The sequence below is a fragment of the Sander vitreus genome, chromosome 5, assembly GCF_031162955.1.
Source record: "Sander vitreus isolate 19-12246 chromosome 5, sanVit1, whole genome shotgun sequence".
In the NCBI taxonomy this organism is placed as follows: Eukaryota; Metazoa; Chordata; class Actinopteri; order Perciformes; family Percidae; genus Sander; species Sander vitreus.
This window is the reverse complement of record NC_135859.1, coordinates 15,003,860-15,022,334: the sequence shown is the minus strand read 5'-3', so window position 1 is coordinate 15,022,334 and position 18,475 is coordinate 15,003,860. Positions and strand designations below refer to the sequence as shown.

Here is an 18,475-nt window from a genome sequence, read left to right as displayed (position 1 = left end):
TTTGATCTCAAATAAACCAGCAAATATTAATATTAATGGAAGAAACATAGACAAAGACAATTAGATGCTGACGATGCACTTAGAAGTAGAATGTTTGTATTCAGTTGCAGTACTTCACCAGGATGTGAAGTGACATTTTAATTATATACCACTGATGAAGATGAATCAGGTCCCCGTTTACTGTTGTCCTCTGTGGTCTTATTTTTGTAATAAAACTCTTGTTGCATTAATTGTTTCAATAATTGTTTCAATAATGACAAGCAGTACTTCTGAATACCAAAAATGGTCTCTAAGGAAGGAAGTTCCTGTATGATAATTCACAGATCTTTACTTTACTACCTATTATAAACACTAAGAGCAGCAGAAAACACACTCAATGCGCTCCTTTGGGAATGGATATACTGCACATTCAGACTGATGCTAATGGCATAAGGACACAATGCATTGCACTTTAGATACAAGACAGGAAGGGTTTGAGATGTTGAAAGTGATTCTCATAAACAGCCCTAGAAATTACGCTAAATACTTAGGTATTCAGAAAAGCAATCTAGCTGAAGCAATCACGGGACTGAATAGGGACGGTGAGGTTCTGAAAACAATCTCAAAACTCTGTACCAGACAAAGACAAGCTATTTCTCATAAGTCACACTATTAGAATCGGTTTAAATAGGACTGCCTTATGAACTGAACTACAAAATGATATAATCATGAGTGCTGCTGACCAGGCATGATTAGTGAGCCGATTCGGGGATTAGAGTTAGTGGTAATGAAAGAAAGAAGCAAGGAAGGGGGCTTGGCCAAGATTTAGAAATCAAAAGAGCTCTCTCCTTCCCTTCATCACACACACAAACGGAAATCACGTTACCAAGCATAAAAATTCCCCACCTGCTGAAGTTGGTTCCTCACCATCTGCTGCTGTTGAGACACAGAGGAGGAAAAGAGGGAGGAGGGGAAAAGAGAAAAAAAACATATTAGCTTTATCACAACTATGTCACAGTATTCAGTGCTTCAGCTGCATGCAACACTGCTGATTCAACAATATTATTAATTGCAAAGTACACTCATCTATGTGCAGTAACTTTTCACATGTAATCCAAGGGAGCATGCAGGACGCAAAGCCAGACAGACTTGCTACCTGTAGGGTACAATCCCTTGCCAGCAGAAATACTCCACACTGGCACTGTGTCACAGCCCATCCCCCATTCATACACTGCCACAATGCTACGTCCTGGTCGGTAGCCTTTGACTAATCTGTGTTCATCATTCTGGACCAGTGTAGGATTAGCCCCTGTGGCATACATACATGTTTGCTACATCCCTGGCTTCTAAGCACTAGTCTGTGGCTTAGATTTGGCCTGTCTGCCATCATTACCACAACCCTCCATCTCCATCATAAGACCCATCATCACTTGTAAAATTGCTCCGAAAATGTGCCTGAAAGCTGGACACAGCTACAGAGGAAGGAGACCAAGGACATCAGATGCATGGGATGGCGAATAACATTTACCATTATTGCTGGGGATGATCAGAAATGTGTGGGGACCAATTCCCTTGGATGGATGGATGGATGGATGGATGGATGGATGGATGGATGGACATACATGTATAGAGATTTGGTGCTCTGAAGCATGTGTTAATTCTCAATAGCTAATGATACTGCCTTCCAGTGAGCATGCCAACTTAATTAAAGTATGATTTAATGTCATGTACATGTTTTCATCCACAGCATTGCATACTAATTAGGTATTAGCATATGGGGAGGGTTAAGGCCACATAGATCATGAGGCAGACATGGAGACATTAATGGATGCCAGCATTTCATGCAGCTGCAAATGCATCCAAAATCCATCTTAGAAAACTAATCAAGTCTCATTTCCAATCATAACACAGAGAAATGTGCAGAGTAGATATTTCTCCTTTCCACAAACCAAACATCAGTGCTCCGTCAGTTTGCATTCCCTGTGGTGTCTTTGGGTGTGAAAATAAAATCACTTCACAAAGTGCTCTCAGATGGTTTTAAAAACTTTTATATTGCCAATCTAATTGAATGTGGTACCTTATTTCTGGGGGGTCTCTATTCAGTGTATCTACTAAACATCTAGCAAGACAAGCTGAGCTGACTGTTTTGACAAACTTAGGACACCCCTGGAACAAATGATTTAAACTAAGACAGCAGCCAACATATTTCCTCTTTCCCATAAACTGAAGGGCAAACTAGATTCACTGAGACGCTTTTGTGATGAACAGACAGAATTAAAGAGTGAACCAAAGCCTTTAACACTTCTTTAACTGTGAGAAAAGTCAAATTGATGTAAAAAAGGAGCCAAGGCCAAGCACTTTTCCACGGTCTCATCTGTCTGGCAGAAGATGTTCCCCTTTGTGTTTTCCCATGCACATGGGCCAATGTAATCCCAAAGCCAAGCACATTCCACGCTTCACTTGCGGTTTTCTCCTCTGCCGTTTCCTCTCCTCTCTTACCATTGGGGTCAAGACACACACATGCGAGCCCAGCAACACAAACGGTATATAGTGCACACACACAATTACACACTCATAATGAACAACATGCCTCCAAATGAAGAAACCTATATCGACCCACACATAAATATGCATGCTGAGAATATAGACATATAAAAGGGAGTTTATCCATGTGTTGATGTGTTGAATCATAAGAGTGCATAATATACTGAGCGTTAGTTGTACAACACTCTGGGCTAGCAAAATGTATGTCTTCAATGGTTGATGTTCCCTAAGATGAGTCAAAACTACCCATGGCAACATGAGTTGCCCTGCTACGTCCTGCTATGCCCTGCAGTGACAGATTTGTTCTAATATTTTCAATTTAATACAAAATCTAACTAGAATTCCATCAATATGAGAAAATAAAGAGCCCTACAGTACCATTGGTGCAAACATAATGACATGTCACATGTGCTTTAATATGGCATTTAAAGACCAAGTGAATAGCAAGGTTTCTTGAAATGCATCAAACATGAAATGCATTTAGATCCCGTCTGATAAACCATGTGATCACAGTTTAACAAGCTGACAAACATCCCAAAAATGGAATCAGAGAAGGTGAGAGCGACAGAGGGAGAAATGCTTCAACACTACAGAAACATGCAGTATTGTAAGTCATCGTATTAGTTTATCACTTAAACTGATATAATTATGGACCTCACTGTATCGTCTGAGTCACACTGGTAGAATAAATAATCAATTGGAACAATAAATGCAGGTGAATATTCTCAGCACCTTTTCCTGTGTTGTCTCCAAAGCATTAGCATTAACCCCATAACCCTGTAAGGCTTTCATAATTCAGATGAAAGTATTGTTTTGCTGTGCCCATTTGTCTGGGTTGAGAGGTCAACACAACGATTGCAATAATTGTAACAGATAGCAATCCATTACACAGTCGTGGGAGTCAGTGACTGTTTGATCATGCTGTGTTTTATAGCAGTGACCTGGTGGAGGTTTTCTACAGTGGAAAGGTTGCGGAGGAACATTTTAATGTTTGGTTGATTACAATAACAAGTTTTTTCGACGACTAGTGTTATATATTGTATGAGTGGTTGCTCCTCATTTACCTATTGTAATGACTTGTTACTCTTAGTTTACTTCTTAATCTGTTCTGTTTTCATGCTGTATCAATAAGGCTTCATTCACAGTGAAGCCTAAGTGCTCAATTTAGTAGACTGTTAGTGTTTTTATTGGCCAATATCAGATTCCAGTGTGAACTGGTCATGGTCCTGAACTGACCCGCTTGCACAAAAGAACATTAACAAAGACGTCACAAATATCACAAATACCACGCTGTCGTACGGACGGAAACATGGAGGTCACTGAAGTCAGCGTTTACTTTTTAATTTGTAAGTTGATTGAGCCAAATTTTTATTTACAGCTTTATGTACGGAGGTGTGTGTGGATGCAGAATTGGAGCCAGGAGTGGTGGGATCTTGACATGAGTAACTCCCGCCAGCGCATAATTTTGACAAATTTCGATCTACAGTGACGTAGATTCTCCATGAATTCTGATGACTGTTCAGATGGAGGTCGCATTGCAAAAAATCTAACCTGTATCTGATTTGGAACCACATATGATAATGACAATTCAGAATTGACTCCAATAACCAGCTGTTATTAAAACGTATATAAAACATTTTTGGATTGGAATTTCCTTGCCTGACCCTTGTTAGATTTGTTTGCCAGTTTGCCTACCATCCTGGTTTTGACCCTTGCCTGCCTTGAACCTGTAAAACTGAACTTTTCTGACTTCTGTTGCTTCCGCAGTGTGTTTGGGTTTTATTCTGCCACTCTCCTAGCAGCTTCACACATGAATATAAGTAAAAGTAAAATAACGTATTGTTTGATTGTCTTAAGACATAATGATCTAAAAGACAAGATTGGTCCAAGATAGCAGGTTGTACTGTAACTGCTACCAGTGGCGGTTCAACATTGAATTACACCCAGGGCGAGACCCCCTTCGAGTGCCCCCCCCCCCCAACAACAAGATAAGTGAAAGAGAAAATTATATTTCTCAATTGCACAAATCCTTCACATAGGGGTGTACTTACTTATGCCCCCTGTATTTTAACAGAACATTTATTTATTTACGATACATTATTCATTCACAAACAAAATTGGTGTCCTTAAAGATTGGATTTTTCCTCATTTATTTAATTAAGGCATTAAGATCAATTTGCAAAAAATTTTTTATTCTTCTTTTTAGTCAACTTTAGCATGGGTGTCCTAATTTTTTCACATGACTGTGTATATATATATATAAGTGATACATTAGTGATAAGCTGGGAGGTAACAACAATGATGGCTGGACAGCAGTCAGTAGTCTGTATCGGACATGATTGCTTTGTAAAGCTTATCACTCATACCTTCATGGCCAGTCTGCCTACAACAAAGTCAAAAACAATCCAGGTAATCCCATTTAGCGGTGTTGCATGAAATGTGACAGTCAGCTGTCAGTGCTAATACTGGAAGCCCAGACACCACTCGCTGGGACTGACGCATCCAGTTTGCATCTGTCAAGCGTCTCATGTTATTAATCTCAAGCAGTAAAACTTTTGTTGGAGTTTTCATGTTTATTTTGCCGCATTTGACAATGTAAGACACATGAGCTCTTTTAATCATGATACAGAAGTTTGAAAAAGACAGAATCCATAAAATTAGAACAAAAAACTGTTTAATTTGCCACAGGACTGCGTTTGATTACTGCATGACTCAAGTCACAGTTTAAAAGGTTCCATGTGTTTTCAGCTATAAAAGGAGCAGCACTATCACAATCAACTTGCCATGCAGCTGCAGAATAACATTGACATACATTGGCATAGACTAGTTGAAATAGGTAAGAGTTTATCATTAATGTAAGTGACACAATTCAGCAAATCAGCATTTACACTCATTAAGTTTTAATGGCATTCACATTACATGAAATATTTGGAAAAGCAGACTGGACTAGTGGAAGATTGTGAACACACTTTTGTTTGTTTAAAGACGGGAGTCACAGGAGTCAGTCCAACTGGCAATAATCAGTCAGAATTTATATCCTGTCATTTTTGCAGAAACTGTTTCTTGCTGGTTTGCTGGATTTAGCTAGTTGCACTGTGGCAGACACGTGCTACATTAGCACTACAGATATCACCTTCTGTGTACCCCCTACCTACACACACATGCTCACTCTCCAACCCCCAACAGATGCTCATTGCACATCTATTTCCCACACAACATCATCCTTAAAAGTGTTTGTTACATCATAGCAGTGCTTATTAACATTAAATCATCTTGCTATGGAGTGGGTGGCTAACTTTGAAATGACTCACAGACACAATACCAACAATAATTAGAGAGGCATTGTTGATGTTCTTCCAACTAATGACAAGGAAGTGCAGTAGCAAATCGCTTTATATCAAGCGGAGTGGCAAACACTATCTCTCTGTATATAAATAACCCATCCATCCTCATTTTCCTTTTATTGTGGTAAAGTCCTCCATTAACAAGTGGCTCTTTGACATGTGGTTTAGGAAGTAGAAAAAAAACAACAACAAAAAAACACTACACTCCAGGATAACAGGGATTTTTTTCTGTACAGCTCATCTCACTTCTAGGGATGCTTTGCATGTCATGTAAACCTCTTTTGAGTAAAGTATAATTCATGAAAGTAGGGATATTGTGAAAAACAGGGTAGCACAATATGAAAAAAATAGTATTACAAAAACATGTTTGCTTTAGAGCTGTATTTCCCAGTGCAGTGGGGAAAGCACTGCCAAAACACTGTATTATGGGAATACACACACTGCTCAATTAAGTAGTGATATATGTTTCAATATTCTAGTTTATCATGTTTTTTAATTGGCTGTAGTACAGTCAGCCCAATAAAGTGCACTATATACTGGAAGGAATATTAAATAATCTGTAAAGCTGTACACAGCAGGTACATAAAGAAAACGCACACAAAATACATTTGCCAATTAAACATTTGAAAATATATGACACTATGACAGTTCTCTATGTTAACATGTCTTTTTAGTTATATTTCTTGACATGTGCTAGTGTTAGTTCAACCTAAAATAACACTGAAAAGGGAGACTCAATCAGTATATTCACTGTGAATCCTTGTCGGCATTTCAAACAAATGCTTACATATTCACAGTATTCAAAAAAGGAAGCCTTGTCAAGTCTTAATATCAATATGAATTTAACATATTGACTTGGCCTAAAACAAACCAGAAATCTTAGAGTAATTTACCTTTGACAAGTGTGCTTGAGTTAAATGAAAGAAACCATAAAACTGTGTAAAATCCATAATGTCACACACTGTGTACTGTGTGATTGCTTGTAGTGAGGATGTTTAGTCAAATAGAGCATCAAATTGCTATTCCAAGCATAACATAAAGAAAAACCCTCAGACTGTCTACAGGGAAGTGTTTTTGTGATGTGGTCAATACAGACTGCAGACATATCCAAGGCCTGATTCATACTGTGTTTTTGACACAGAATCAATAAAGTCTGCTCTTAAGTCTCAGTGTGCAAAACATAACAAAAAATAATATATGTGGTCAATAGTGCTATGGTCAGTATTGATTGTCCATACTCTATAGGAGGCTACCTCAGAAATACAGAAGTGGAAAAAATTGGCAATTACTTTTCTGACAATTGTCGATAAAATGCAATCCATGATGCTGGCAATTAAAGTTGTGTACAAATTCTGAGATTTGATCGATTCCTTAGGCAACAGATAGATAACACAAGCATGTTGCATGTCATCCAGTCTAATAACAAAACTACTCATTGACACATTAATTGTTCCTATTCTTCCAGAAATAACTCCAAACTGAATCACGCTGGTTGCACTGTTTAATGAGCAACAACCAGATGCCTTGGCAAGGAGGCTGATATGCGTGGCAGTACAGCAAGTGTTCCTTTTCAGCAGAGATACTGTTTCTAAGGCATGTTTTGCCATCTTTGTTATTTTTGCTCTGTGTCCTACTGTGCAGGAAAACAAAAGATAATTTAAACAAAACATCTATGCACAAATGTCTGCAAACTGATGATGTGCATTTTGCCTATATGATTATATTGCAGCCCGGTTCGCGGGTGCCGAATACAGCGTTCTCGCTTAATGCTGGACCGGGTTAAAAAAATATTACATTAGTAACTTATACACCAATGCATGGAGAAATAGGGTCCAGTTGAAAAAAAAAATGAAATTACCCTTTAACTCAGATGGACGGGTTTGTGGGGGTTTGAATGTGTCAAGTTAAAGGTAATCCAAAGAAAGTTTCAGGGGGCAAAGAAGTTGCTGCTACAACTACCTGCATTGAATATATTATATATATATTTTATTTATTTTTTATTTTATTTTTTTTTTATTTATTTTTTTTACTTATTGTGTCTTTCAAAACAGCAAATAAAACATAAAGCAACACAGTGGATACATACAGAGAAGGCCCCCTTTCAAGAAGAATGTACATTTATTTGTCGTGTGCACCAAATGAATAATGCAAGTAGGGATTATAACTGCAACAGTGCCAAGAAGAAGAAAAAAAGGGGGCGGCAGAGAAGAAGGGGGAAAAAGCAGAAACAGCAGACTACAGCAGTAAAAGCAAAGGAGCAAAGATAACACCAAAATTGGAATGGAATGCTGTCATCATTACCTTCACCCTCATGTATGTAATCCACCAAAGTGTGTACGTCCTATAAACAAAAGCAAATAAGCTCCCTGAGTGCAAAAGCACGCTGACCCCATTATGTTGCACAAGCTGTTTCCAGACATGTGATGGGAATTTTCCACCTCTTTTGAATTGAATTGTAATCCTCTGTTTAGGTCAATTATCTGCGCTTTAACTCTAAAGGTTAAGTTTTAGAGAAAAATAACTCTGTACAGTATTCACTGATATGCGAGGGTTTTATGTAATTTTTGTAAAACTGTTTTTTTAAGAATGCAAAACAGGAACCCTTTATTACCTTTAAACTAGGGCTGTCAGCATTAACGCGTTAATCGCGATGTGATTAAGGGCCGAGCATAACGCGTTCATTTTTTTTTAATCGCATGCCGCCATTTATTAATTTATTTTACACTTCACTCGGCTTCACATCCTGCCTAACAGGCTACTATTTTGACCCTTTGCCGCACCTTTACTTATCATCAAGCTGCCATACTTCCTCATAACACATTCTGCTGCTGCAGGCGTGATGGAGAAAGACAGCAGCAACACAATTCTGAATGGCACTTTTTATTTTCCAAAATTCCTGGACAGCTCATTAGACAAGTCGAAAGCCATATGCACATTGTGTAAAGCTGAATTAAAATATCACCGAAGCACGTCAAGCTTGAGCTACCACCTACGAGCTAATTAACGTGACTCAGGTTGATGCTAGTGGGCTCAGGCAAAGCACTATTTTGGAGAGTGCTACTCGCCGACCTGTTGATGAAACCAAATCCAAAAAAATGACTACAGTGTGACGGGGCGCATGGCTGCCGTCACGGTAGCGATGCGCTACCTATTTTCTCTCAAAGACTGAGTGTAAATGTTGCCGGTATATGTTTTGTTAGCGTGTCAATATGCTCTGTTACTTATCGTACTGGGTTCATATGTTCTGTTAATAATAGCCATTCTTTCATCAAATTCCTCACAGTAATCCCATAGCGTTCTTGTGCACATATTTAACATCCAATACTGCGGTGATTTATAGGCTATAGCTACATCCATCAATACATCATTCTCTATTGTTTAAAACCATACCGTTTATGTCACAAACATCACCATTTGTAATAATCACGCAACACTTATGTCATTGTTAACTACATTGCTGTTTATTTAGTTTAAAAAGGTAACAGAGGTTAACATGTAGTCTGTGTGGCTTACCGGCGTCTGCTCTCTTCTGTTTATAAAAGGAAAGTTTGCCGCGATCGGCGAGTTTAAATGACGCTAGGACTTCCGGGGTAACCAGAAGTTATTGGAATTATGAGTAATTATTTTATTGGCCGTCAAGGTATCTTGTGGCTTTGTGAAATGTTTTGTGAATCATGTAATTAATCTTTGGTAAATTTCTAGCCTAAGGGATCTATTAAGTTTGGCTGTTTTGAGCTTTTATTGTCTATTCGCGTGAGCCACCCCTGTATTGTATTTTTGTTGGTATGTTCCAATTCCAGGGGCGCGCTACAGGTCTTTATAGACTGGCCGTTTCAGTTGCTCAGGGGGGGGGCTAGAGCTAGGAGCGAGGACAGGCTCTGGTGACTAGTTTGAAAAAGTCAACTTATATACAGCTGTATCTTTGTATCTTTGTATCATTTAACAATTTTTGACTCTCGCGTCAATTTATTTTATTTTTTGTGAAAGTATTTTTTTTTTCTCTTTTTTTTTTTTTTTAATTTTGGTTTTGTTAATTGTTTGGTTTTGCCTGGGGGCCTTAATTGGGAAAGTCATAATAAAATCCCATCTTTTCTACATCATCTTTGACTCATTCTGAGTGACTACACCTGCTCACGACTACTCTTCTACATCAACCTTCAACATACAGCTCTTGCAAAATGGGTGGCAACTAACTGCAGACCTGTCAGCATCGTAGAAGACTCGGGTCTTAAAGACGTACTACGGTTGGCATGTTCTGACCCGTCTTATACATTGCCGTCGAGGGGGACAGTAGTTTCACCATACACAGCCTGTATGACACGGAGAAAGCAGCTAAACTGGAACTGCTGCAAAGTGCAAACGCTGTGTCATTAACCGGTGATCACTGGACATCAGTGAGTAATCAAGTTACTGCACACTATATTGACTCTGGTAAGGATAGGGATTTTTAGTTTTTTAGTTAGGTACCTGGAGGAATTGTGCAATAATGACAGATTCACACATTTTTCTTTTGTGTACAGTAAATAAATAATAAACAAATCTTAAAGTCAAGTTCATAAAGTCACTTTCTTTGCATTCATTTGATTCCCAATCAAGATACACTGGTAAGAATTGCTTTCCATTGTTATTATGTACTTAAAAACTGTTCTGAAATGCAAAATAATAGAATTTTAAATCATGTGATAAAAAAATTTCAGAAATAAAAGAAATTCAGCGATTAAAAAAAATTATCGTTTGACAGCTTAACACATGAAATTATACCAAACATTGAGTAAAACATGCTGCAGCTTTATCATTTGTGGCACAGAAAGCTGCTGTCATGGGTTTTGGATGCCCTTAACTCAAACACCTACCAGAGCTGTCATCTGTTTTAGAGGATTTAGTTCTCTCTAGAACTTAACACCTACAGTAAGATGCACAATTATAGGGTTAAAACAATTCTACAAAACTTTGTCATTCCATTTCTTTTATCAATACTGACTTTAAAGAATGAACTTTTATATACTTTATTTCGTAAGATAAATTGGCCTGTGATGATAGGCTTACTGGCCTATAAGGTAGCCATCCACAGACACAGCACAGTTAGGCTTAAGGATTCACTGTGCCTTCCACATGTATGTTTAACGTTAACGTTATATATATATATTATTTTAACAGCTTAATATTGCATGCACCACCATATAAAGTGGGCCTCGGCCTAGTTTAATATGCAACTCAATTTTATACAATATACTGTATGTACTAGAGGGTCACTGCTCCATCTCTTTTTCAGGTAAGCGATCATTGGCCTAAAAACGTTGAAGACCCCTATTCTAACTTACTGGTAATCAACATCATCTGTAGACCATGTATTTTGTAAAAGAAATAGATATTTAAAGGTATTCTTAAATACTTTGATTTATATTCAACTTAACACATGCACATGTTCTGCAGAAAGAAGAACAACCAACGGAAACCACATAACTGTAAGTCAGCATAAGTGACATGAATACTATCAGAACTGATAGTTGATAGTGTTCATGGAAAGGCTGGGGTAAGCTTGTGCCTCAGGGATAGGGATAGAAATGTGGGGAGTTTGTTTTGTTTGTATTAGTTAAAATGTCAATATGCCCATTCTACGTATATACACATTGATTTATACTGTTATCATTAAACTCCAATTTTAATTTGAAAGAGAACAGCTGAAATAAAAGACGCCATCAATCCACACCATTGTGTATCTTGTTGTTCACCAAATGACAAAGAATCCAACTTGAAAGAGTAAACTGGATCTTTGTTTCCTTGCAAATTGTGTATCTGAAGCGCAATTTGTTTACATCAAAGAAGAAAAGAGAAAACCCTTACTCATTCCACGGTATTCCACAGTGTTAGTGTAGAAAGGGAGGCGGGGTGAAACTCTCACTCCTCCTAATTGGATGTAATAGCTAGAGGGAATAAGCTGGCTTTGGTCTCGGGGAGGGGAAAGCGAGAGGAGAGAGAAGATGTTTAGAGAGGGCTGAAAATGCTAAACATCCATGGAAGAGGAGAAAGACAGTGTGGTCCTGGTAAGCGGAACACATACACAGCCTACTGTTCAGAAAACAAAGAAAAAAGAAAAAATGAACATGAATGTGGATTGAAATTAAAAGGCGCCAGAGAGGAGAGAGACTGTGAAGTCTGAGAAAAAGCAGCACATCAAAGAGATGAAACTGGTCAAAAAGTACGGGGAAGCTGTTTGACGCTTTGGCCACTCTGACGTAGTAGCATTCTATGTTCGATCATGGTAAAAGCACAAGCAGCCACTGCACGGCCAATACATTGACATTAGAAACCTTTTATAAATTACATATATAATGACAGAATTTGTATTGGTTGTTGGTCGCAGCGGTGTCTGTTAGCAGGTAACTCGCTTGTTAGCCGCTGAACCGCAGCAGAATGCAGGCAGAGCGAGCAGCCGCCAGCTGTTGATCCGTGCAGGACTTCACCGCGAGCGGACTGTTTAGAGACGATGTGACCGGCAGGTAACGTTAACTGGTCCCTATATGCAAATATCATAAATGATAGGGAACCCAGCAACGGCGATGATGAGCTTTTCCTCCTTTTTCTCGGAACTAATGTTTTTGTAGGAACGAAAGTTTACATCGTATGTTTCTCCGGAATCAGCCAGCATGAAGGACGTCTATATTCCAATTGGTTGCTGGCGTCAACTTTCTGATTGACGCTCTGGTCGCTCAAAACGCCCAAAACGCGACGCCGACAGATTTTCCGCTTCTTGCAGCTAAGAGAAGCAAGCTTCCACTGAAAATGAATGACTTCCGGTATCTTTAGAAGCTCAAGTCGGCGGCGGGGTGTATGTACAGTAAGCCTGTGAAAGCTTTTAGGAGGACCTAGTCCAGAGTGGAGAGATCTAGGTCTGCGTTGCAGGGACATTTTGAAGATGAGAGAAACCTTTGGTGCCCCTGTGAAATCAATCAATTTCTGAGGGCAGTCCTTTAAACGTTCCCCCTGATTGAGTTAAACAGATCTTCACAGTTAGTGGAACTGAGGCTGAATGGGCCGGTATTAGTATTTAGAGAGGTCCAACCCACGATTTCCTCATTTCAAACATCTATCTATCTATCTATCAAATCTAACATCTCCCTCAGACCCACATTTATAACGGAGACATTTCAAATTGAAGTCATTTCACTGCTATGGAGCTGCTGCAATAAGTAATTTTGCTCATGGCTGTAAAATCAATCTGTGAGGAGCTTTTGTGGAAAGTTCAACTTTGGTGAACTTTGACATGCAAATTTGAACTATTGACCAATTGCTGTGTTGTTTTGTCAGTGCGGACCCCTTGAGGGGTTGGAGGTGGAGATGTCGGTTACCTTTTGACAGAGCCAGGCCAGCCGTTTCCCCTGTTTCCATTGTTTATGCTAAGCTATGCTAACCGGCTGCTGCAGCAGACTGAGTCCCAATGTCATTAATATTCCAGCACCATCTATTTTGCCTGGATACATTTTCACTGTCTGATCTGAGCAGGAACTGACAGCCTGATATGAACCGTATGAAATACATAACTAATTAGGGGTGTGCAAAAAAATCGATTCACATTCGAATCGCGATTCAAGCTCTACCGATTCAAAATCGATTCATAGAATTCCAAAAATCGATTCATATATTTTAATAAAAAAATAAATAAAAAAATCACATGCAATCACATAGGAAAAGTAACTAGATTTACATACTGTATACTGTTTTTTTTAAATCGAGAATCGTTTTTGAATCGGAAATCGATTCTGAATCGAATCTTGAGCCTAAAAATATCGAACTGAATCGTGGCATTTTCTGAATCATGCTCTATAAACAACGTTACTATTAAAAAAAAAAAATATATATATATATATATATATAGAAATTAGCCTAACCAAAACCTACAGCAGTCATGGCCCAGAATCAGCACCCATAATAAGCATAGTGTGGTTGGTCACTGTGAGGTTGGAGGCTTCAAGCTACATAATCATCATCTCAAAGGCTTGCACACACAAAGTCTTCTCTTTGGAGTCCTTGTCTCAAAAACAACTTCTGTTGCCACAAAAGCCTCCAACCATAGCACTCAAAAGAGTGGGATCTTTCTACATCCAGAGGTATCCTATCCTCTTAGGTCTGGGTAAGCTCACACAACTTTCTCTGAGAAATGCTTTTAATCGTTTGAGACCACCTCCGCTGCTCCTCTGACTTCATACTGGGAGTAAACCACATTTACTTTTCAAACGGTCTGTGCTGAGATACTGTATATTCCCAGAAGGGTCTTAAATTCCAGATATGACCGTCAAGGCTACAGTGCATGATGTGGTTAAGACATAAACTGTGCTCAGAGAAAGAAAGAGCTGAGCGGCATGAAGGGAGGGGTTAAATAAAAACAAACAAAAATAAAAATGCAAAGCAAGCTTCTTTCTTTTCTTTAGTGTAAAGGTCTCCATTCTTGTTAGGCTGGCCCCCCATTCCGCCCTCTATTGCTCTCATTATTGTGAATCCTGCCTCAGCCATCTCTGAGCCCTGCAGAGGAGCACAGAGGGCTTTCGTCTGAGGATAAGATCGATACCTCTCCTCATCATGGGTCAGGGGTAGCGATAATGCACTCAGCCCAGAGTCTAAAGGGTTCACTGGATTTTGCAGCAACCTGAGACCAAGGACTCAAGCTTTGCTCAGGTGAAACTGTACCCATGTACAGTATGAAACATTAAGTCACTATGGAATACAAATGTGCAATGGTTCTAAAACTGGTTCTAAAGACTTTTAGATGAGCACGTTCTATGATATTAAAATATACATATAGGATTATGTTTACTCACATAAGGTGATTAAAAGGGATATTAGGCTACGGTGCCATTATAAACTCGCTATAAAATTGCATCAGATGCAGTAGCACTATCTAATATAAATGTAACAGGGTTGAAAATGCACTGTCTGCCCCATGTCCCTTTTATAAATGCCCAATTCATGTAGTAGCAGAAAATTGGACTTGGCAACCTTTGACACCCAACCTCCACACTGTACCGGAGCATTTTTCTTTCATTTATAGCATCCTCCTATGACACTGCAGGACAAGCTTGGTAACATACTGTACACTATATTTTTGTTCTCACACACCAAGTTAAACTGCATAAATTGATGCAAAAAGGCACAAATTGTTGCAGAAATATTCACCAGAATGCTGAAAATGAAATGTTTTAGGCTCAAAATTTCAATTTTGCTCAAAAGTAGAGATCTCAACCCCCCCCCAATGTTGAACCCAAAGTTATGCCCTTGCTTAAATTGTAAAGCTATTTATTTTATGTGATTGCTTAGGCAATAGAAGTTCACTGCTAGGAGTATCTCTTTTAGGTTTACTATCCCTTATTAATGAATCCCTTAATTACTGATTATGTTGTTACATAATAATTATATTGTTACATGGTTATTTATGCATTATAAAGCTTGGCAGGAATACGGCGGTGACAAATATGAAGGGAGTGGTAATTATAAAATTCATTCAGTTTCTCATGTTGAGTGGGAACTTCAGTATGACTGCCCCCTCCTTCCTCCTAAAATCCGCTGGACAGCTGAGCTTGTGGCTCAATTCAGGTTTGCAACATGCCTCTCTCCGTTCTCTCTGCCCCCACCGCCTCATTTCTCTGCACGCTCATTACAGATGCCCTAGTTTGCTCATGAGCCAGGAGAGACTTGCTAGCCTCATTACAAACATGGAAACCTCCCAGCTTTTGTACCTTTTCTTTTCCAGACAAGATCTCACACATTCATGCTTGTATCCCAGAAGTGGAATAAAAAGGTTTCATCAAACATGTATAAAGAAGCGGAGCTCACATCTCATCTGAATCTCCAAAGTAACTGACTAAGAGGAAGGTGTCTGTGATGGAAAGTGTTAGTGAAGATTAACAGGCGAGGAAGGAAAAAAAAAAAAAAAAAGGGGCAAGGGGGAAATAAGCATTTTACTTGAAAACTGTGTCACTAATTTACAGAATCGATGCATATTCAACAGCACATGAAGACATTTTTGTGACCCTGTTCGTTAAATGTTTACCTCATTAGCTCTCTTGTTGTCTTGACGTTTTCCACGTGGCATTTTGGATGAAAGGATAATTATGCCACACAAATACACTCTGCAACTAAGTATGCTAAGTAAGCAACACTCTGATTCAGAATTCACAAAGGATGCACCAGTATGGCAAATTCAAACGTTTCAAATTGTCTTTTTGAGTGTGTGTGCGTATAAGAGACAGGGAGACACAGATAGCTTCAAAGAACCAATCATACGTTTCATAAATCTAGGGAAAGCATTAAAGTCAATATTATTATTGTTATAGTTGTTATATTTTTTACTACACATTTCTTTGCATTAAAGGAAACAGTTTTGAGAGACACATCTTCTCATCTGTCTGTTCTACATGTAGCTGGAGCCAGTTGCCCATTAGTATGAGAGGCCGTATAGGAAGTAATTCATACTTCTGTCTTACACACACTATCATAGTCTTGCGTATACACCACTATACTCATACACACACTATTATAATCCTTTTACATGTATGTATGAGGGTATAGTCGTGTATGTGAGAGAGTATAGTAGTGTGTGTGTGTGAGAGTATACTAGTGTATGTGAGAGAGTACAGTAGTGTATGTGAGAGAGTACAGTAGTGTATGTGAGAGTACAGTAGTGTATGTGAGAGAGAGTACAGTAGTGTATGTGAGAGAGTATATAGTTGAATATGTGAGAATGTGTAGTTGTTTATGCGAGAGAATATAGTAGTGTATGTGAAAGAGAATAGTAGTGTGTGTGTGTGTGTGTGTGTGTGAGAGTTTGATTGAAACGGTCACTAACTCACCATTTCCTAATACATTATTAATGTATTGTTTAAACAATTGAAAATGGAATAATAATTTGACTAAAAAGGAAACCATTTTGTTATTTTATTGTTCAACATTGTGAAGCAGAAATTGTCACTGGCCTTTTATTACCCTTTATTAATTGTCTTGACTCTAATGAACTTGCTCACTGATGGAGTTCACCAGGCCCAAAAATAACTGAATGCCATGCTTACCGTCATCGGCTAGTGGGTCTACAGTTTCTAGAATTCATTTTTTATAACAGTTTCATTGAAAATAAAGTCCTTTTCTGGAACCACAACATTATTTGAACTCTCAAAATGTACTGGGGGGTCTTCATTCATTTCAGCGTTGTCACTCCCAACTAAAATGTTCTGCATTGCCGCGCGCAACCCGGAGCGCGAGCCCGTGTAAAATGATAGAAATTAAGGTCCCATCAGGAGCAAGAAAGAGTCAGAGTATAACCATTGAGCTCAGAAATTAATCTTTCCAAAGTGACTGTCATGTCCCAAATTGTCAGTTTCCCTCACAATTCTCTGAACACATCACTGAAAAAGATAGCAATGTTTTCCTTATTACCATTTACTTCCACAAACAAAAACTGACCTCGAAAAAGAAACTAAATAAGATAAGAATACATTTTTTCGTCCAACAAGGTTGTTTTTGTCAAAGTTTCTGCTGCTTGATTTAAATGTTCCTTGTTCCTCTGAGTTGGTGCTAGCTGTACTTTCAAAGCAGCAAGCCCACCAGGTAATGATAATTTAAAATGGCCCCTTTAGCCAATGAGGAAGTGAGAATTTAATTAAGTCTTCCTGATTGATCAAACCAAATTCCTTTTCAACTATACTCTCTCACACACAACTGTACTTTCTCTCTCACATACCTAACTATATGCTCTCTCACACACTACTATACCCTCTCACATACACTACTATACTCTCTCTCAGATACACTACTATACTCACACACACACACACACACAACTATACTCTCTCACATACACTAGTATACTCACACACACACACTACTATACTCTCTCACATACACGACTATACCCTCTCATACATACATGTAAAAGGATTATAATAGTGTGTGTGTGTGTGTGTATATGTATGAGTATAGTGGTGTATATGCAAGATTATGATAGTGTGTGTAAGACAGAAGTATGAATTACTTCCTATACGGCCTCTCATACATTAGCTTTGCTTAGCATAAAAATGGAAAAAAGGGTAAACAACTAGCCTTGCTCGAAAGAACCAAAATATGCCTACCAGCACCTTTTAAACTCACAACACGGCTGCCATCCCAGTTCATTTAAGGTACGGTAAGGTAAGGTTAGTTGATGCGGACACATACACTGTACAGCTAACAAACACTGCCCACGTATCATTGGCTCACTGCACAGCAGCAGGTTATGGTCATACTGGCAATTTAAATTTTGAAAAATATCACAAAGGGAGCTGCATGTGATGTTGCTCTATTACACTATACAAGAAGTACATGAAGAAGTAGTTACAAAATATCTTCTGATCCTTGTTCCATTCATACTTCCCACCCACTGGCCTAAGCTATGCATTGTGTACTGGAAGGGGCAGGCCTTGGCAAATTGAATTTCTTCATCCTGCTTACTCCTTGGTCAGTGAAATTTCAAGCAGCAGGCGCTACTTCTTCAAAGAGCCACAGCGTTGAGCCAGTCAAGGCTCAGTGTACAGTAGCTTTATGAGCGATGATGTACAGTCATGATTGATTACTGGACATCAAAA

General features: G+C 38.7%; 1 protein-coding gene across 2 annotated transcripts in view; it reads right to left on the bottom strand.

Annotated features, from left to right (window-relative positions):
• Positions 1-18,475, bottom strand: part of edil3a (EGF like and discoidin domains 3a) — a 132,179-nt gene that overhangs the window by 88,207 nt on the left and 25,497 nt on the right. The window contains exon 2 of one of the 2 annotated variants that reach the window (XM_078250522.1): positions 886-915. In XM_078250522.1, coding sequence (XP_078106648.1) covers positions 886-915 — 30 coding nt within the window. The remainder of the gene's footprint in view (positions 1-885; positions 916-18,475) is intronic. The other variant, XM_078250523.1, reaches the window with a different exon arrangement.